Below are 22,397 nucleotides of genomic sequence, written 5' to 3' on the forward strand. Positions count from 1 at the left end.
TGTTCACAGAGAACTGACTTGATTAAAATTATGTCTTAATATTCAGTCAGGGATTTTTCCTGCATCAGATCATCCAATTGCTTTATGAGCATGTAAATCTCTGGAATTTAAAACATCCCATGACAAAGAAGTTCAGTGGAGGTGGGGCAGACCCACCTTATTCTTGATGTTTTCCCTTTGCCTCCCTCAAAGGTGGTTTCCTGTTGCTTCTTTCTAGTGCTGGAAGTGACAGAACAATCATTCCTCCTGTTTGTACCAGTTGGAGACTTAGCTGTCTCTTTTCAAGGCTCAAGGCTCCTGGGATACTTGGTTATTTCAGAGGAACTTGAAAATTTTAGGTGCAGTAGCCATTTGTTTCTGATTGGGTATTGCTGTCTAGCTGCAAACTGGTAAGCTTATATGCCAGAAAAGTGGAAGTGACTATTGCACCTGTGTTATTTTATTTTTTATTTGCTATTGACTTACTCTGAAGCAATGGCTTAACCGTGGATTTTCCTTATTAGAGGTGAAGTCTGTGATTTGGCTGTGAGACTTTCAGAGTAACTTCCATAATGCCCTGTTTTTTTCTGGTTTGTTTTGGTGGTTTTATTTGTTTGGGGTTTTTTTTCCCAATCATTGCAGGATTAAACAATTTGACTAGGTTTTGACCTCTTTGCCATACTTTTTGTGTGATAGTTTCCAAAGGCAGTATCCATGGGCACTTTGATGCTTGCAAATACAATGTGATAGGAGAGATGCAGGATGGCTGATTTGGGAGAGGTCTGATGCAGCCACAGCATTTTGGAACAAGATAGGATCTGCTGTTCTCCCTTTCTTCACAGATCTCTGACATGTCTCTTTATTTTCAGTAAGATTTTTAATTTTTCTAGCATTAAGTTTTCCTCCTGTAAAACAGAGGTGGTAATAACAACATATCCCACCTGGCTATCTGACTTCAGAAAGGATTTTCAAATCTCTAGCTGAAAATTCTTCTGCAAGCACAAAAATATTACAGTTTTGCCAGCTTATGCAAAAAATGGTTTCTTGCAGTGAAAAATCGGTATATCAAACACTTTTATTTTCTGTAAGGGAATTCAGCATCAGACTCTTCCAAATGTGTTAGGTAATGTTTTGCATTATAGATTGTGTGCTGTTAATTTAATTTCAAGTTCTATGCAGAGAAGAAATTGTTGAGTGTACTTTAGTGATTTATACTATGATTTGATCAGTGTGTTAGTAGTCTGGCAGATCTTTACTTCCAGAAACATCTAAGAGTTCAATACATTAGAGATGAATAAGCTATGTACATGAACATGTGTGCTTTTATTGCTAAAGCTAAATTAAAACTTGAGGCCTTTTGGGCTGAATTAGCCAGCACTTCTCCAGCTCTTTTTCTGTCTTTCAAAACTCCTCTGTGCAACCAGTATGATTCTAATGTGCTCTGCATTATTTTTCTGCTTTAGCATGAAGACCTGGAGAGACAGTGAAAGCTCTGTATAGAATGTATTGTACAGTGAGGGAGGGAGCCCAACAAAGCTAATTATACAGACACTCCCACTCTATTACCCTTTAGAGAAATTGAGCCTAACATTCTGCTCTGAAGCTTGTTAAACTATTCTTTTTGGGTGCAAGGAGCTTATTGAGGGAATGAAATAGCTACACTGTGTAATCAGAATGGGAATTGGAGCAGATCATTATATTTACTCATTTGATTAGCCATAAAATAGCTACTGAAGTCCCCATTTTAAATCTGCTTAGCAATTGTGCAGCAGGGCAAACTGGGTCTTTTAATTAGAAAAGAAAAGAGATTGCAGTATTTTTTTATAAGTAATAAATATATAAACACACACACATTGTGATCCTGTTTATGTAAATAACCTCTTCCCTGTGGGTGTTCTTGCCTCCTAATTGTTCAGGGTCTGTCTGCTTCCAGCTGCAAAGAAAAAGGGAATGGCAGATCTACACTGGAAAGCACAATGTTTGGAACTTAAAATCCAGCCAGAAATTTAGATTAGCCATTAGAGTAAAACTGCTATAGAAGGGATAGGTAACCCCAGAAAAAGATGGCGTGGAAAAGCAGAAGGTCATTGATTACTGGAGGGACTTTAGGTCAGGTTGTGCAAAGGTCTTTCAGGAGCACAGGGTCAGTCCTGCCTTTAGGGAGAGGACTGGACCGAACAGTCTCCTAAAGTCCCTTTCAACCTGTAAGATTTACTCAAGAGAGGTGAGGCACTCAAGAGAGAGTGCATCCTCAGGGGTTGCCTTGAGCAGGTCCCATTCCCAAGGGAGCTGGAGTCTGGGCGTGCTCAGGCAGGGGCTGTGCATGGCCCCCCCCCAGACGTCTGAGAGCAGCAGGTTCTGAGCTGCCTTGCAGGCACTGCCTGCCTTTGTGCACAGCCACAGCCAGGGATGCCCTGCTTTCTCTCTAAGAAAACTCAGTGCCCAGCCACTGTCCAGAAAGGGTTGGAAGGGAGTGATTACTGAAGGTTTCATTTTCTGGCTTCCTTTGTTATCTGAGGAACTTGCAAATCAGAGCAGATGTTTCAAAGGTAGTGAGCTCTGTAGCCACTGGTTTCTCTGTTCAGGATGGTCACTGTCTTAATATTTCCTATGTATAAAATATGCCTTTAGGAAATCAAAAGCTGTAAAAGTATTTCAGCTTTTTATTTATTTAATTTGGTTTTAGGACAACCTGAAACAGTTAAATAAGCTTGGTTACAGAGAGTAGACTTGTTTGTAAAATGCATTAGACTATGTGGAGGGCTGACCATTGGTAAGCATGTGTTGTACTTCTGTGGGTCACTGAAAAGTCACGTTCTTAATGACAATAACAAAATCTTTTTTTTGGTGTTGCCTGTGGATGACAAGACCTTTGGGCAGCAGGAAGGGGCACAGTAGAGCTTTACCATTACCACTGCATTCATTGTAAGGGATGAAATAAGTATTTGGCCTAGTGACTCATTTTTTCTGTGGACATATTCTCCAATATTTCCTTTTTCGTAATTGATTGAACTGGTCCATGGGTTAGAACCCACTTGCAAATGCCCAGAAATCCTGCTGTGTTGAGAACTCATGTCCAGAGAGGCTCAGAGCAATCCCTCCCAGATGTGCTGTGGGGACCTAAAAGGCCACACCTCAGGGAAAGAAATGCCAGCACTGGCTGTTCTGCATCTGCCAAGAAAGATGTTGGTGCCTGGGGATTGTTACTCTGGCATTGTTCCACAGCACTAAATTGTATAAGCAGGACATTGGGCGGGCCAAATAAAAAAAAAAGCGTGCCATTATCGGGCCCCAAATACCATTAGTTGCACCTCCCTGGCCAAGAGAACAAGCATCTAACTATAAAGAGGTTAGAAGTGTATTGTAAATTTTAGTGAGCACCTAATTCTCTTTTTAATGTGGCTAGGACACCTACAGTGAGCTGGGGCTAGTTCTGCATTGCCCTGCATCGCTGCAACCACCTCAGGGCCCACCTGGCTGTCAGGAGGAGCAGGGGTAAAGGGAGATTGCATGGTTCAGTTTTCACTTGATTGTGGCAGAAAGGCTATTAAAGAAAGACTTTCTCTGAAGTTCTGCACACCTGTAGCTGCCACTGAAATTAATGGAACTTTTGACATTGATGCCAATTCTTCTCCTTTTCTTTCCATCCACCATTCTGCTCATATCCTTTCTGTGCCACCGGGGTGAAGAGAGCCCTAGTCTCACCAGCACAGTATATGCAGAATAACCAGCCAAGTGAGGATCCTGGAGGAACATTTTTAATGTTACATCTCCCTTTGGATACATGCCTTTCCCAACTGAGCGGCGGCTTTGCACCCGGGGAAGCAGGGTTTGTGTTTGGAGCATGTCTGTGAATTGCGATTGTTGACTGGATCAAGCTGTCACTGTGTCACTTAAATGTTACAATCTCTCAAGCTGTCATGATGACTTTTAAATTGAAGCAAAGGTGATGGCTTCCTTCTCACATTAGCAGGCACGCCATTTCCAGAGCTGTGCGTTCTGGCGCTCTGCCGCCTGCCTTCTGCTTTGAGGGTTTTTATCCCCCCAGCCTCTTTTCTGGGGTTATTTGTATCTCACCTGCCTGGCTGCCATGAGGGCACAGTTAGATCAGGACACACAGCTCCATGCTTTCAGTAAGCCAGGTGTTTCCAGCCAAGAACGTAACTTTCCGTAGTAATTTGGTGTTATTTGCATAGGATTCTCTCCCTTCCAGGGAAAAGTATACTCCTGTAATCTGATCTAAAAGGGCTCCTAAAGGAATATTTAGCTATTTCTCTAGAAGTATGTAATAAATTTCCCGGGAGGACTGGTGCTCTTCTGTGTGGTAGAGGAGTGAGAAAGTATTTAGTGAGATTTCCCAAGAGATGAGCCTGAATGTGTCTTTTCTCTAGACATATCTGCTATTATTGCTTATTGCAGGGACTTGCTGCAGTTTACAGAAGGAGCTTTGGCTTTGCTGGGGTTCTGCCACTTCAGAAAGGGCTTTCTCTTCTGAAGAGCTGATCTCACTAATGCTTCAGTCCCAACACTCAGTGAAGAAGTGCTGGGTTGGGCTGCTGAGATGGTCTCACATAGGTGAAATGAACTGCCCTCAGGAATGAGCACACACAGAATCTTTTAATCTGTGAAGTGAAGGCAAGAGCACAGCTGTTTCTGTACATGTCCAGTTGTATATGTTGGGAAATCTCTGGATTTTTTCCAAAGACTGTGTGAGCTGTGTTTTGGCATTTGCAAAGCCACCAAGTCTGATGCATGTGTTCGCGTGACTGGCAGTGGAGAATTCATTGCACTTCTGGTGATCCATCAAAAGTTGCTGGTCTCGTGCTAATCCCTTAAGATGCTGCCTGGACTGGAGCAATACCCACCAGGAGCCTGATGGACCTGAGGTTATGGTGGTGCACTCCTGCTCTGGTTGTAGAATTCAGTGCTTTCAGGTGAAGCATTGGTAGGTGAGGAGATGGTGGCTTGCAGTGAGGGCAGGTGAAATGCCTGAGCTGCTGTAGCTCCTGAGCACTTAGATGCTGGTGATTTTGCTCATAGTTGCTGAGATTTTGGGTAGGAGGAAAAGAAAATCAAATCTTGGATGCTATGGGAAATTTGGTCTTTGGCATCTGAGTAGGAAAATGTGTGGCATTCAGCATCCGTGGGGAACTTGGTGCTCAATCAGGCAAAGAGCTAGAGGAGCTGAAGAGTATGACCTTCTGTCCATTTTAAGGCATGGTCACTGCCTTTTAGCCCATTGAGGCTAGCATTTTCCAAGGAATGTTCTTTCCCAGGCTAAGCTGGGAGGTGAGTAGGCTGCCGGTTTTGCAGAGCTGGGTGAATGCAGGAAACCCCAGAGTCCCATTTCAACCTTTCTGCAAAGGACTGGGTCGCCTCTGCTTCTGGGCTGGTGACATTGCAGTTGAATTTCTCCCTGGCCTTTGGAATGCCCAGTCTCAGGTCACCTCCAGTTTTGGCAGAGTGGAAATGCTCCCCCCTGGCAGGGATAGGCAGTGACTGGATTCACCATTGCAGTCAGCTCTGGGGCCAAGCACTCCACTGATGTAATTAATGCTGCATAGCAGGGAGCAGCCACTTTTCTGAAGGCCTTTGCAGGATCTTTGGAATCTGCCAGTGCGGTGTTTCTGTCTGCATGTCCCTCTGCCATTCAGGGTTGGAGGAATGATTAAGTAGTGCTGACGACATCAGTTGTTGGCCCGTATTAATTATTTCCGCGGGTTCTATTTACTTGCGTGTTCCCTATGGGAATGTTGTGCATACAGATCACAGCAGCACTTAATTTTATTGCAGTGAGCGGCTGAGGTTGGGGAAGGGGAGGGGTGAGAGGAGAGAAAGGGTCGTGTATGCGTCAGCCCTGTTAGGCTTTTCCTTCTGTTTCATTTGTGCTGAGGTTTTTATTATCATTAAGCCGATTGTGTCTGTGGCACAAAGGGCTGAGTTACCTCGGTAACCACACTAGCTGGGATGGTAATCCATTTATAGCATCACTGCTCAGGTCTGATTAAATTAGCATGCTGATGACGTAAATGCTTGGCTGGGTGATGCTGATGAGGCTTCTCCTAATAGGAACTCTCGCCCTTACATTTATTCTCATTTATTTCATGAGACCCCTGCAGGAAATGTACAGAAATAAGGCTACAGATGATTGACTCTTGTTTTCAGAACAACTTGTGCTGCTAGCAACAGACAGCTCTTGATCTGAATGCAGACGGCAGCCTGCACATTTTGCCTTGTTTCTTCCCGCTGCAAAATTCCCCACACAGCCCTGCCGAGGCAGAGCCCTGCTCTCGAGCCCTGCTTGCCATCTGCCACAGCAGCAGTGGGAGCAGCTCCTCTGGCTGATGGGTTATTTCCAGACACTGCTACAAAAGAAATAAAAAAGGTAATAATAAAAGAAAAGGAATACCCTGGTTCTTTACTCCCTCTTGTGAGATTCCTGCAAACACAGGCATCCTTTTACTCACTCCAAACAAGCCAGTTATTTATGTCTGAATTTTCAGTGTCGAACAATACTGTTCAGTGCTCACATGTGGATCAAATGCTTTCAGCATCTTCTGTCCAGCCCCTTGAGGGAAAACACTGACAACTGCATGATCACATTGCTGTGCCTGTTTTTTGATGAAGTGGCGAGAACAAGAGGACTGAGAGTTGCTGAAACTCCTGGTTTCCCTTCCCAGCCGTGCCTCTGATTTACGGGATAAGGAGTCTTTGGGGCAAGCAGCTTCCTAGCGGGCTGTTTGGGGCTCCCAGGACTTCAGTTTTTCATCTGTAAAAAAGAGAATTTAAAAGGATGCTTTTACTTTTTTTTCCTTTTTGCAAGAAGCATGGCAGTGATTAAGTGTATTTAAGTTCCAAAAGTATTTGGAGATCCTCAGGTGGAAACTCTGAGGTTCTGAACAATTCGCCACTTTAAATTGTCAGATTTGATTTATCCAGTCGGCATAGAAGGATTTAAAAGGAATTTTTGAACAAAAGCAGTTTTGGGATGGAGGACTAAAAATGCAATAAATTTTAAGCAGCAATAAATAGTTTGGCATTTGCCCTGGAGTATGAGCAGATGTAGTTGCACAGAAAGCACTGGACTGCACCTGCTTTCAGTCGGATTTGGACATGGAAATCTGTTATTTGTGAAATAACGAGCATGCTTTTGAGACACAAACACGAATATGTCAGTACTGTCATTTTCTGGGCCTGCAAATTCTTACCTAGAGCTCACCTGGGAACACTGTGATGAAGGTCTTTGGGTACATGGGAGCCCTCTGCCTATGCCTTTCCCAGTTCTGGTTATTCTCTTTGAGAAGTATCCAGTGCTTGAGGAACCCTGCCCAGAATCTGAAGCTCTACAAAGATGAGGGGCACCGAATTTGTCAGTGGCAGTGCTTTACCCGCCTGGCAGCCAGCTGAGCTGGAGCATCCTGATGCTGCTCCCTTTTCTGTGTGCTCCTTGTGCAGTGATAGGGAGCAGCTGAGCTGGGATGTTCCTGCTCATTCCTTGGGCTGTCTAGGACACGTGTGCTGCAGCCACAGCCCCGCCAGCACCATGCTGAGAGGTCAGCTTTGCTCCCCAGCCTCCTGCTAGAGCAGGTGCGCTCTCTATTAATGAAGGTATTTCGAAGGGTTTGGTCCTACTTCTGCCTCAGTTCAAAGCATTCTGCTGTCAAGAAGGATCCATGCATCCATGGCCTGGGATGCCTTACCCTGGGGCTTTCCTTTAAATTTAAACTTCTGTGGCTAATTCCATTAATTTACTATTTTCAGTGTAAAAAATGTAAAAGTCAGCAGCAGCAGCATTTTCAGGAGGGGCTGTGGGTACTCCTTAGCTGGACTCTGCTTCCTCCAGAAGTGACAGTCATGAGCAGAATTTTCCTGATTTATTTCCTGGATAACCTCCACCTTCTGGTGGGGGGCTAGGTAGGATGAGCTGCCCCAAGAGCACAGACACATGGGCCCCTACCCAGCACATGAGGTGGTGGAAGCTCTCAGAGGAAATGTCCAGCCCTCAGCAAGAGGGACTCCAGAATGTACTGAGGCTTGGGAAGTCATCCCTTTCCTCCTGAGGTCCACAGCATCTCTGCTCAATAAGTAAATAAACAGCCCTTTTTAAATTACTACCCTTTGGTTAGTTAACCTGTGTGCTGGGGCTGACAAGAGTGCATGGAGAGGAGATGGCTGTCTCTATTCCAGCTGCATTCACAAGCTGACTGGCAATACTTTGGCATCAAAACCATTCCTGTTCATTTCAGGAACATCACAAAAGCCTCACTGAGGTCTGAGCCCCTCTTTTTCAGCTTTTTCTTTTCCCAAAGATTTCTCCAAAATAAGAGTATTTTGGCCTGAAGGGTCTGCCCCTGATTTGGTTTGCTGAATGAGAAGTTACTTTGGCTCTAACAAGCTCAAGTCAGACAAGGACCGCAGGGCAGGAGGGGAAGTCCCACTGAAATTCCCCTCCCTTCCCCACGGGTTTCTGTGATTTTTGGCATGAGTGCATTGCCTTAAGAGTGCCTGGAAATTTTCATTAAAGGTGAGCAAAATTTCAACTCATTTGTCTACCAAATTAGAGCAAGGCAGGAGATGAACAGTAATAAAATTCCTGTTTCTTGAAACAGACCCGTTCTTGCTCATTTGGAGAAAAAGAAAAGCCTCTCGTGTTTGCACGCATTTGGATTTTGATGTTGCTTGAGCCTGGTCCCTCTCTTTTCTAAAGTCTGTGGGATATTTGTATCTCACTGCAGTGGGAGAGGAATCTGTTGGCAGAATTTGCTTTAACACTATAAGGATTTTTTTTTTTTTTTTGTAGGGGGGTAGCAAGAATTGGTTTTTATTAACTATTTTTATTCTTCCAAAGGAAGGTTTTCTGCTTATTATCTCACAAGCTTTTATCTGGTGCTGAGTCATGGAAGTGAGAGAATGTGTAGGCGTCTTAGCATAAGAGAGAGAGTAATTCTGTCATTTACATTTACAGACAGTTATGCTTTCCAGAAAACTTTTTTTTCATGGGTTACAAAAGTGATTAATCTGCTGTTGAAGCTGTCAAAGGAGGTTTTCTGTTTAAGAATTTTTGAAAGAGAGAAAGATCTGTTTCTACTTATAGGAAATAATAAGGGAGAAATTGAAATGAAAAAACAAGCATACTGAAAGAACAGACAAGAAAATGTTCCCTTTCCTAACTATATTTTTCCCTTTTCTTTTGATGTATCTATCCATCTATCAGCCTGTATATGTGTTTTTCTGTCTCATGGAAAAGTCGTGTGGACTTGGATACAAAGCTAAATATAGGACAATTATGGCCAAGTTCAGTATTATCAACTCCAGCTGTTAAAAATATCATGGGATCAGTTTAAAATCATTTTTGTTTCCTCTTTAGAAAAATTATTTCAGTTTCTTTTTAGTTTTCTATCAGGCTCTTTAGCTTTTATGTTTTAAGCTTTTTCTTCACTCTTGAAAACTGCATTTTTTAAAAGGAAGTCCAGAGCCCTCAATTAAATATTTCTCTGCACTAGTAGTAGTAGGATAGACTATTTTTCTTTTTCTCCATCCCTTTTTCTAGTTTTTTCCTTTTGAATAATTTTTTTTAAATGACAATTAGGTTTTTCTTTTATTATTAAAAAAAAGGAATTAATTACAGCTGAGACAAATCCTTTCCTCCCTAGGATGTGTTGTCAGTGGTAAGAGCTGTAGTGCCATTGGAAGGCTAAACAGAGTTTACCAGTTTCAACCAAATTTGTATAGACCATTGACACCAATAGCATGATTAGCTGTGGTTCTTGTTTGTTGTACCCATTCCTGAGCACAAACTGCACATGAACTATTTAGCCTGGAAGCTGAGTGGTTTTGTCCCTAGCAAAGTAGGCAGTGATGTTTTCAAGGGATCTTTTGGCAGAGTAGGGGTGGGAGTATAAAAACTTGCTCTACTTTCAGCGTAGTTTACCCCATTAGGGAAGAGTATGATATGCCCAGCAAAAACTCTTTTGGGGATTCCAGTGGAGCTGACACTGTGTGGTGGAGGCAGGGCAGTAAAACAGGGTGCTGTGCTGGAAGCTGTAGCTGTCACAGGTACCCTCAGACAGAGAGGAGGAGCACTCATCATTGTGCTCTAGGACAGCCTGTGGGGCAGAAGGATGTCCCTCCATGTCCCACCTAGCTGAAACTCTCAGCCCAACCCCAAAGGGACTTCTGACAAGGGCATGCAGGGACAGGACAAGGGGGAATGGCTTTAAACTGAAAGAGGGCAGGTTTAGATTAAATATAATGGAAGAAATTCTTCCCTGGGTGTGGTGAGGCACTGGCACAGGTTACCCAGAGAAGCTGTGGCTGTCTCATCCCTGAAGTGTTCAAGCCCAGGCTGAATGGGGCTTTGAGCAACCTGGTGTAGTGCCCATGGCAGGGGTTTGGAACTGGATGGATGTTAAGGTCCTGTCCAACCCAAACCCTTCTATGACCATATGATCAATGCCACATCTGCTCACTTGCTTTGTTTAGAAGTGTTGTTTTTAGCATCTCCTTTATCCCTGCTCTGGTTAAAGTCTCTGCTCTCGTCATTCCCCATTTCTCACAGCTGCCCTTTCTCCCTCCCCAACCATAGTAGCTTCAACCATGATCCTTTAACCTTCAGCAGAAAATTATTTGTGCCATGTAAGAGGAATATTGATTTTTACATCACATGGCCCATGAGGCATCAGAAATCACATTTTTTCCCGTAAGTGTGGCTTATCTCTAGCTTTTAGAAAAAAAATTAGCTTTGGGCCCTGTGAGATTTCCTGTTCAGGGTGAATGGGTTCAGCATTTAGATCTTTTCACTGGAAAGCCACGCGCTGCAGCTGGACTTCTAAATTAAAGGGGGAAGGGAATTAACCTGGCTTAACCTAAGTTTTGACAATTCCATTGAGAGGCCAGTGACTCATTTAGAGAATTCATCGAGTCCACAAGGGTTAGAATGATACTTCTGAAAGCTTATAGAATGTCATTGCTTTGTGTTTCAACAATTGGGTCCTGCAGTGAATTTTTGTGGGTTGTTATGGAAAAAAGATTTATTGATGACTTGTGATGCCAGGATGTTTCCTCTGTGCATAATTTTTTTCTCTTAGAATACAAATGCATCATAAACCAGAAAAGAAAAAAAAAAAGGATGCATTACAAACTAGAAATTAAATATGATTTAATCCCATGGTAAATTCAGACCTAGACCTGAATTCTCCCCATTCCCTTCAAGTTCAGGTCTGGAGCGTAATTTGACCTGTCAAAAACAAGAATTAAAGCCACAAAACTCTATTTTGGATCCAAAATTCCTTGCAGTTTTTGGGCATCCACTGCTGAGTTCTGGAGAGCATTGAACCCTTGTTAGAAACATTGTTGAAGCCAAGCTCTCAGATTTAAAATTAATACTTCCCAGTCCCAAAGTTTTTTAGCATTTAGTACTCCTGCCCCAGGGCTAGAAAGTTACTGTTTCAAATTCTGGAGTTAAAAATGTCAAAATCAGTTAGACTACAAGTCACAGTAGCCATCAGTATGCGTTTATACATCCGCCGCAAGGAAAGAAGTGAGGAGAGAGGGAGGATACATCTGTTTGTTTTGAATTAGCATGCTTGGGTTCAATTCCTAATGCAGAAGGGTTTGTGGCTGGGTGCACAGGTCAGGGTGCCCAGCTGGAAGTGCTGCTACTGGGACAGGCTGAGCTGAGTCCTTGGAGGTGCTGATGTTTAGTCCAGTGCAGGCTGTATTTAACCTCAATTAGAATTTGCATTTGCTTTCATTCAGGCTGCAGCAGGATGAATTGCCAAGATCTCCAGCATGTTGAATTTTGAGCAAAGCTGGATGATTTGTACTGGAGGAGGTCAGGTTGATGGGATGCATTACTGTTTGCATAGAAACCTCCGCTGTGTTCCCAGTGGGGAGACCAACCTTGTGAATTCAGAGGCAGTAGAAGGCCAAATCCAGATCTGCAGCAGCCAGCATGTTTGGAGTAAATCTGCTGCAGTCAATAGACTTGCTTGAGCTGGCACCACTGTCACTGAGATCAGAATCACTTGATATACAGCACTTTTAAAAAATGTAATTCACGCACTGAGGGTATGGAAGAGTATTTTAGTTCTAAGCTGTGACTGTGATAACCCAGTCAGCAAGCCATGGAGCAAATGTTTTGGGCTGTTATTTTGGTCCAAGAGCGGTGTAAGTAGGAAAAATTACAAATCATAACTTTATTGGACTCATTAGGTCATTAGTGATGAAGTTTAGGAACTTTTTTTTTCCTTCCTAAAACTCACTGGGCTGTAAGAAGTGTGGCAAAGGAGAAAGCCTGGTATTAAACTAGGATGTAGGACTTAGCTGTATCATAAAAGGTTGACATTTTTGGACAAAGTATATGACCTAGTCAGCAGTATCAGTCATTGAAAACATAGCTCTTGCATTCCAGTTAAGAATGAAGAGGAGGGTTTTGTTTGTTCTTTGTTTGGTTTTTTTTTGGTGGGTTTTTTATATTAAAACTTACAATGGCTATTTGTGGTCTTGTTTCCTCAAGGCATATTTAGGAAAACTGGATTAATTTATAATGCCATTTACAATGGAACGAAGCCTGGTGAGGCAATGGATTTGACATTCCTTTGCACAGGCTTTTTACAGTGATACTCTTATGATTCTAAATTTTTATCAGTGTGTTATTTTAGTAAACACTTTATTTACCATACATTTAATGTAATTATATGTTCTCTATGAAAAGAGGAAAATAGTGCAGAAACAGTGATTATTCTGAGTTAATACTTGAATTTAAAAATAATCTTAACTTTCCGTATTGTTTCATACCCAAGTATTTCTATAGTACAGATTGGCTTTTTTGCTTGTGCTATGAATTAATGCTCTCTCTTTCACGTTTTTTGACTGGTTATAGTACTGCCCTGGTGTTTTGACTAGAAGTGTGCTGCAGAGGGTTTCTGTGTATCTTGGTGTATATATTTATATACCTGGAGACTAATTTTAAAAGCTACAGCAGGTGAAAGAAAACCTTTCCAATCAGATTTCTCAACATCGTGCTTGGAGTCTGTGATACTGTGGAAAGATTAAGGTATTTCAGGCAGTGGTGATAACCCAGGCAGACGGATAAATGAGGGAACGTTCCACTCCACTTCCCAGAAGGAGCCATCTGGGAAAACTGTTAAATTTGACCTGCTGTTGGAGCTCATCAGCCTTTTGGAAAGGTGTACACTGAACCTAATAGGAAAATAAACTCTCTGTCACATCTGCCTGTCTTTTACGTTTTTTTGGGGTTTTTTGTTAGACTCTTATTTTTTTGGTGTGGCTGTATAGTTTATTCTGCTGCTAACCACTCAACTTATTAACTTGAACCATTTTGTAGCCCACTAAAAATACTGGCAGATGACAGTGGGTTCTGGACCTCAAGTGAACCATAAGAAAGCAGATGTTGCATGAACACAGAATTGTTCACTGATGCCTCTGCTCTTCTGTACTGCTATTTGCACAGGCTTTAAAATGGGGGGAAAAGAAGAATAAAAACACATGGTTTTCACAGGAAATAGAGGCATTACTAACATTCAAAAATGTTTATGCCCTCTGGTAGGATAATGTTTTAAATCTGGTTTAATAGAGTTTTGGAATTCAAAAAGATAAATAGGTTATAAATGCAATGCAGCAAATAAATGGAATCATAAACAAATAAGAAGTAACACAAAGTAAACCAAGTAGTGTCTGGGTGCATATGTATTTCCTATTATTTTATGTGTGCATATGCACACTTTTTTAGTGTTCTCTAGAATTAATAAAGGAAGAAAGCTTGTATACTCAATAAACACTCTAAACTCCTTTGCAATTTAGTAGGAAATGAGAAGTTTTTATAGAGGTTTTGGACTGTTCTTTATATCTGTTGTTCAACAGACAATAGAAAATGTTAAGTTTTCCATATAAATTGTAGAAGACTTCTCCAGAAGACTTCAGTGTGTGTAATTTTGTCCTGTCGCTCAGAGGTGCAGACCTCTTCCCTCACTCGTGCATCTGCCATTATACCTTCTTAGTCCATTTTTTGTAATCATGATGCACATCCATGGATAGCAGCATAACCTGTATAACCCTCAAATCTGCCCATATTTGTCATGCACAGGAACTTCTTTTCCATTACAAATAGCAAGTTATAAAAGGAAGGAAAAAAACGTTTTAAAGTCTGTGGATGCTGTAATTATGATACTTTAAGTTTCACTAGCTTAGTAATAGCAAAAGTCATAAAAATACTTAGCCTACCCAAAGTTCTTATTTATAGGGGGGTGGGGGCTTCCCCATTGTCAGGCTCAGCAATATTTGCCTAAATTAAGCAAGGGAATTTGTTCAGCCCGTTAGAAGGGCCCAGTTTGGTGAATGGAAATGCTTTGGACATTCCTGCATTGCTGAGCCTTAGAGGAGGTGTTCCTTAAGGAGCTCTGTTTCAATGTTCCATGCACGTGGTGACTTGTCTTCACATGGTGCTGTGCTGTTCTTTTTGTGGTCTTTGCTTCTGGGATTGTCCTTGGTAGTTCTGCCTTTCGGTGTGGCCAAAGGACTGTGGTGCACAGCTTTTTACGTAACTTACTGTTGAGTCCATGTGCTACTGAGTAAGCCTGTGCAGGGGCCGGCCACTGCATGGTCCTCAGGTCCAGATGGGTGCAAATAATGTCATTTTAGTAATGACACTGGGAAATTACAGAAGTATCCCAAGATGAAATCAGAAAAGGTTTAACTTCTCTTGACTGGCATCTTCTGTAACTTTTTGACAGTTATGTCTCATGCTGATATCTGATATTCTTGTAGGTAAAGTTGCTACTGCATTTGAAGTGGTTCAAGTGGAATTTCTTAAATAGAAGAGTTTAAATCATAACTAACCCTTTGAATGAATTAAGGTAAAATTATGGACCTTGACTGTCCACCAGCATTAAAAGTATTTAGGTCAATTGTTTGCACATCTTTTAAAACTGGACTTTCACAAAGTCCTTCTCATAAATACCAGATGATCAGTCATCAGAAAAGGAAAAGCAAATAAAAAATCTCAGAGTAGTCATTGTAGCGATAGTATTAAGTAAATAAAAAAGTAAATATGAAACTGAGAAGGAAATTCTTCCCTGGCATAACACTGTTGTGTTTTGGAGACCAGATTTTTCAGATGTGTTCAGACTCTGGAATTAATGGAGTGTTGCAAAGTGGAAACCCAGATTGCCTAAAACACTTGACACCCACGCTGGAAGCTGAACCAAGGTGTGTGTCTATAACTGCACGCGTCAGTTGTGGAAGGCTGTTTTCCACGATAAAATATTGGAGGTCAGCTCTTAGCACCTTTTCTTCTGTGCACCATCTTCTGTGGTTTCAAGCTGGGCCATCACAAGGAGTACAAGAGGTTATGGACAGAAACTTTAACAGCTATGTTGACTCCTTTTCCACCAGTGGTAGCAGCTGAAAAACAGATCAAAGCTCAGAAGCAGTTGTGTTCTTGTAACACTTTATGGCATTTGCAAGGTATTCTCTTCATCTGAGAACCAGAGATGAACACTTTATTAGATTTCTCCTCTTCTTCTTTTGGTATAATGCCTAGGAGCAATCTGTTTGAGTACCTTGATAGCTTCTGGTGATCAAGCCAGCAAATTGAATCCCACATCTGCGAAGTCTGAGTGTGGCTGCTGATCCATGCACAGCCCATACATCCGTGACACTTGCTTGTCAGCTGTAAACTAGAAATGAGAGAATGATGAAAGTGTAAAGAAAAACTTCATCTGATTATAAACATGTTTTGGCTGAGGGGTTTAAGGTTTGGACCAGACTTCAAAACTTTGGATTGGATTCTAAGGACATTTTGACACTTAAAAAGAAATCTGTGTTAGCAACTGAGCTATGTGCACGGCATAGCAGCAGTGCAGAGTTGTAAAGATGTGTCCTCAGTGTGCTTGGGCTGTGTGGACCTTATAAAGAAGGCAAGGGAATGCTGTATATTGAAAATGCATCAGGTATGCTAAATGGGAGCAGTCCATCCACTCAAGATCTCTGGACATGAAGCAGCCCACCTGGAGCTCTACCAGGACTCCAGGCATCTGCAAGTCCCAAATGAGAGGCCAGATTTCTCATTTTCACCCAGATGTTATTTCAGACAGAAAAAGGTTCAGACAGGTTCAGGGGAACCTGGCCATACATTATCACTGGCAAGGCAGCTTGTTCAAATACAGAATTTGAAGTCAGCAGGAGGTAGAGGTGTCTGCACATCAGGAAACCCCCTAAAATGCCTGCTCACATTTTCAGGTACCTAAAGGCCCAGGTTTCAAAGCAGAACATTTCATTTTTCTCTGTGGTTATCCTTCCCATACTGAGGGGGAGCTGAGATTTGCTACCTCAGGCCAAAGGGAGGCTCAGCCCAGATGCTGCTCCTGGAAAAGCAGCAGCTCCAGTTCCAGCGGGAGCCACTGTTCAGCACAGAGGTGGAAAAGGAAGTGGGGAAGAGTGTCCCATTCGTGTCAGCCCCCTTCATACACTAGAAATAAACTTGTGACACAACCTCTTGGTCTTGCCTTGGCTACAGGGTGCAGCAGGATCCTGGCAGATTGTCTGAGCTGCTGGCACTCAGAAATCCCTTTGGTGTGCTGCCGTAGCTGAGCTTGAGTGGCAGGGCACTTAATGCAGGGAAAAGGGATCTGTGCTTCTTACAGTCACATCAAAATTACCTGCTTATTGTGGAATTTGTCTCCACTAACTTGTGCTGTCTAAATATTCAGTGACTTGTCTTGCCTGTTTTTATGCTTCTTTTACAGTCAGTGAAGTAGATTCCCCCAGTGGATGATTCATCTCCCCTGTTTTAGGCTTCAGTATTAGAATGGGATAAATGACCCTGGGGAGATACATTTCAGAAAGAGAACTTTAAGCACCTTCAGCTAGCCAAGGTGAATGCCAATTGGTGTTAGGGAAAACCAAGTTAATTTTCCACCGTTTGCTGCCCTTCCCACCCAGGCCCCCAACTTCCACCACCACTGAGTGCTACTTCAAGGATTTCAGGTGGCCTGAGCTGGCCCTGTGTTTCAGCCCAGCTTGTGTCAGTGGACCATGCAGGAGAGGGGCTGAGTTAGGAGGAGAGGTGCTGCACTGGCCCGTTGAACTGGCAGCCCCCTGAGAACGCCGCATCCTGGGTTCAGCCCACCGGTAGTTGCCAGGTATCTGCCTTTCGAGGAAGAAGAGTTGTTTCATTCCTATCCTGGAGTAATTAGTGACTGAAATACCCAAAAAAGGCAGCCCCAGCTAGAGCCGTGGTTCTCAACCTCTGCTCTGCAAACCCTGGGGGTCCATGGATCACTCCTAAGGTAACTAAGAAGAATTCAATGAAAGGTAACTGAAAAACCCGCGTTTATGTCAATAGATTAACTTTCTCCATAAAGGAGCTTGTCTCTTCTGAAAAACATTTGGGGGCTGCCGAGCATAAAGGTTGAAAACCACTGAGCTGGAGTAATGTATCTTTATATGTGATAATTTGACAGCTAAAGGGCTAAAGCTATTCAACTGTACCTTTATGAAAAAATGCCTGGAGAATTGAATAGAATGTGATAAACTTTGTATTGGCATTTTTGATTCAGTCTCTGAAATTTGAGTAACTGAAGGGATTCTATAAAAATAATTCTACAAATGTGCAAAGTAAAAGAATGAAGTCCTTTTCATATGGATTCCAGCTGATCCTATAGAGTCATGCTCATGCTGTAGACTGTGATTATTCTGTACTCTTTTTAAGATTTAACCCTGAAAATGGTAAATAATTATAGGTTAATTTCTGTAGAACAACAGGTTTCATCCCTAGTACCTATGCAATGACTTTTTAGTTGTTGATGTACATTGAATTTAATTTAAGATCTATGTAAATAATTTCTACAGGATGAAGAATCAATGATACTCAGGATTTTGGGTTTCCCCACCAGGGTAGCTTTGAATCCAGATACCCAGCTCTGACAGTCAGATCCCTTGGACAGTGTGGCTTTATCACAATGCCATAGACTTGTCTGATGACAGTTGGTACAAGAAACTCCTGCAAATGTTTATAAACTTTCCCTGCATTTAAGAAGACAGGGCAGGATTTGCCAAGCCAAATGATTCCCCTCATGGTTATACATGGTAAATTTTTTTAGGAGAAGTGTTTTGGGGTTTTTTTCCTCCCACATTGATTGAGTTTTACTTGATTTTGCCAGTATTAGTTCACCTCTATTTGAACTGCTGGATAATTCATTTGTAGAAGAGGCAGTACATTTAGGTACTTCCATCTGTGTTTAAACAAGGCTCTTGTGCTTTCCCATTAAAAAAAAAAAGATTTTGTATTATAATGCTTGTGGTAGATGAGGTTCTGAATTTAACTCCTTCCTATTCTAGTTTCTCTTAACAACTCTGTGTTATCAACACCTGGGGTTTCTAGTTTACTCTCTTTGCAAATATGAATTTGCAAGAAGGGGTTGATGGTAAGTAGCGTGGCTCTAATTTGCACTTGCGAAGTGTGTCAGACAGTTTCATCAGGGCATGGCGAGCAGAGGAAAGCCTGTCTTCCTCTGAAAACAGCCCTCAGAGGATGTCAGAGACTGTGTTTGGCTTTGATAATCACTTGCAAATGCAGTATGGTTTTGAAATGAGCTGTCCAGGAGCTGCTGGAGAAAGGGATGCCTGTACTCCTATGAATTCACTCTTTGTCTTTCTCCTTTTTCTTTCTCCTGTTTCTACTTGTTGTCATGTTTCTGGGCTGTCACTTTGATGTGCTTTTGGATGAGTCTACCTCATGTTGGTAGAAGTTCTATGGATTCACTTGGATGAAACATTTGTGGCAGTCATCTGTTTTGCTAGACTGTACCCAGTGATATAGATAGCCCTTTCCAGCCTTCTGTTCCTTACTCCATCTACCTGGCATCTTTATAGCCTCATCCATCCCTCCTATCCTCCTAGTACCTTCCAGACAGCTGTTGAAATCTCTCTTCTAGTGGTATCTGAGTACCCTTTTCTCATCCTTCTGCACATTCCTGTCCTCAGAGCAGGAATCTTGTCCGTAGTTACTGTTCATTTATAAAGTTTTTTCTTAATCCATTAGTAATCTTAAGGTTTAAGTCTGGGGTGATATTTGAGTGCATGGCTGGACTGTGGCCACCCTTCTCTCTCGCAGGCAAAAGGGCAGAGGATTTATGGTGATACCTCACCTGTGCCCTTGCTCAAGAGCTACAACCAATTTGTGTCCCCATAAATCATCAATGCTCCAGTAGTGTTAGATTCCCTGTCGCCTGTCCCATTTCTCTACTACACCACATCAGCTAGCCTTACACCTCCCCCCCTAAACCCCAGCTTTCATCACACACTTGCCCAGTGCCCTCAGAGGAATTCAGAATGAGTCACGCAGGGTGCCTCTGGGGACTCCTACTGATGCAAACTTCCTCCTCCTCAAGGCAGCCTGTGGTTTGATGCCACAATGCAGCCGGTACTTGTTAGCTCAGGCCTTCGCTGTGGAGTTGACAGCAAAGCTTGGGCTCTGCTCCCCCAAATTGCCTCCTTTCTTCGCTGGATTCTGGTGCAGAAGGAGACACTCCCAGCTCATCCTCTTTGTAGTGTCAAACACAGGAGCTGCTGAGTGTCAGTCCACAGGCCATGAGGGTTTGTGTTTTTTTTGGAAGAAGGGGTTATCATTCATTCTTAAGGTGTATTCCAGTCCAGGCAGGAGACTGGCATCAGCACATTAAGTGAAGTGTTATTTGGATGTTTATATGTTAGATTAAAGTCCCCCAGTTCTTGAGACAGAATCAGAAGAGCTTTAGTAGCATCCATCATGACCTGCTTCCAGAGTCTGCGTTCAGAAATACAGAATGAGACTAACAGGGCTCATTTATGTTGTTTTGGTTTACTCTTCCCCCCCCACCCAGACAGGCCATTTTCTTTATAACATTATCTACCTTCTACCTCTTCACATGGAAAAGAAAAATGCTTTTCTGCTTGTAATTACACAGTGCCGCATTGTGGACCTTTCATCCCATTACAGTAAGTGGACAAACTACTGTAATTTACAAGAATGAAATAGGTGAGGAAATGGGAAAGTTTCTGGCACTCCCAGGCATAAATGCTAACCTGGCATGGGAGAACAATTCTGACAGAAAACAAGTTTTCTTGCTAGCAATGAGTGCTGGGGCAGTTGTGTTCTGATGGAGATGGAGGAGTACCTGCTTCTCTTGAGGTGTTTCAGAAGTAGAAGAATCAGGGATTATTAGTGGAGGGCTGCAGACCCTTAACCTGTCTCTGCCCTCGCAGTTCAGCTGAGACATGCTTCAGCTCTTCCTTGCTCTCAGTTTCAAAATGTCTTCAGTCTGTCTATGTGCTGCCTTGTCATGGATCTGTTAGCAAGGTCAGCATGTGAATACATTGAGATTTTTTTCCTCCATCAGGAATTATTATTGTTCCCCACCTTTGAATACACACCTTTTACACTCCTCAGCACAGATTGATGCTCTTATCTGCCTGGCGTTTTTTGCTGATTTATAGTGTTTCCTTGTGGGAGGTTTGCCCTGAAGGCGTGATTGCAGGAGTAAGGTCTTTACCGGTGCATCAGCAAAAAAGTATTTGCACATCACCAGGGAAGAGCTACCAGTTGGGTGGTAGAGCTTTCTTATCCCTCACGTAGACTTGCTTGTAGGCTATGCACTAGAGGCTGAGTGGCTTGTGCTTATTTTCTTTTTCTTTGTATGAGGTGGTTACCAAATGTTGGGGGGCACAACCACCCAGTACAGATGTTGAGTTTCTCCCACTCCGTACAGAGGATGAGTTTAGAACCCTCAGAGGCTCAGGGTGTCTGAAGTTCCCCCAGCCCCCTCTGGGTGGTTTGGCAGCAATTAATTGCCGCCACCTGCTGACCAGGCACAGGATTTCTCTGGCCCGGGTACAGCTTGTGCGTGTCCTGAGGAGTCCCCACCATGCCCTCCCGAGCAAGAGGGTGATGGGGCAGTAGGTGGAGGTCAGGGTGCCTGCATAAAGCAGGAATACCTGGGGACAAATACAAGACTGGTCATTTAAAGGTGGCACATGCCTTAGAGTGAACATAACCATGGGTGAAGACTGAGCTGGCCTGGCTTTGGGCTGCTGTGAACTTGTAGGCTATCGAGCAGATCATGGATGAGATCAAGCCTGGTACAGGAAGTTTGAATGAGATATAACCTTGTATAACTATGATGTTAGGTGCAATCAAACTGCATGTCTTCGCTTTAATGTATCTCTCTATGGAAGGCATAAAAGTCCAGTATTCTCTTTTAGAATAAAGGAAAACAGAGAAGCAAGAAATTTTACCTAATCCTAAAGTCTAGAAATTTAAGTTTGCTCTTCTTTGATTTAGTGAAAAGACATGAAGAGTGTTTATCACTGTTGTTCAGAAACTATTTCACATTGTTACCTCTTTAACAAAGATGTCTTTTCACACTGGTGTTTTTGAACATTTGAATGCGAGGTGAGCCAGACAAACAAGTACATTAGACTGAAGGATGTAATATGCCTATTAGACAGCGTCACTGCACCAAAGCTTCCTTCCATGGCCAAATTGAAGGAAGCAGCAGCACTTGCTGTGATCCTCTTCCCTGGCTGCCCCAGCATTGCTGTGCCGGGGGCACTGGTGCAGGGTTACATGGCTGCCATGGTAGGAGCTGACTTCTGAAGCTCTTGGAAATCCTGACCTGCTTTCTGCCCTTTAATGAAGCATGTGTAGCATTTAACTTTTCTGGGGTCAGTCCAGGCTTTCAAGCAGCAGAGCCAGGGTAGGGACTCCTCAGTATCTTGCTTTGATCTGAGTTTGTTCTTACAGCTTGGGACCTGCTCGTAGGCCATCCCAATCTGCTGCCTCCTGCACAAAGGAGCTCCTGTATTGGGGCAGAACCCTACAAGTGCTCTAGGGACCCAAGGAATTTCATATCTCCACAGAGACTATAATCTCATTTTCTCTCCTTTTCAAAACACTCTCATTTTCACAGGAATGCATGGGGTTTCCCCTAATTATCCTCTAGTGAGTCTCCATTTTTTTTGCATGTATCATTTTTTAATTTGTTTGTTTGTTTGGAGGCGGAGGAGAAGCCTCCAAGGAGAGATGAAATGCCATGCATGGCAGTTCTGCTTGGCTGCTGCGATGCCGTCCCTGTTCTGTCAGAGCAGGGGAAGGTTGCTATTACCATTTTATAACGTATGGCCTTAGGTTATTCTTGCTTTCCTAAGCAGTTTGAGTTGCTGCACAAATGTTACTCTAAACCCCCATTTCCACCCTCGTTGCTCGACCCAGTGCCTGAGTGACCAGTCCTGCTGATCCTTTATCTCTCTCCTTGCTCCCTAGGGCTCCGGGACCTCGAGCAGCTCCGCCGCCACCACCCCATCCGTGTCCACCCCTGTCACTGGCCACAAGCGGAAGATCATCCCCAACCAGCCTCCCC

The 22,397-nt window shown here is 43.0% G+C and overlaps 1 protein-coding gene across 1 annotated transcript in view; it reads left to right on the plus strand.

Annotated features, from left to right (window-relative positions):
• The window catches only part of LPP (LIM domain containing preferred translocation partner in lipoma), a 313,431-nt gene that overhangs the window by 160,770 nt on the left and 130,264 nt on the right, over positions 1-22,397 (plus strand). The window contains exon 7 of the mRNA XM_017726845.1: positions 22,301-22,393. Coding sequence (XP_017582334.1) covers positions 22,301-22,393 — 93 coding nt within the window. The remainder of the gene's footprint in view (positions 1-22,300; positions 22,394-22,397) is intronic.

Source organism: Corvus brachyrhynchos, unplaced genomic scaffold (assembly GCF_000691975.1).
Source record: "Corvus brachyrhynchos isolate BGI_N302 unplaced genomic scaffold, ASM69197v1 scaffold162, whole genome shotgun sequence".
Classification (NCBI taxonomy): Eukaryota; Metazoa; Chordata; class Aves; order Passeriformes; family Corvidae; genus Corvus; species Corvus brachyrhynchos.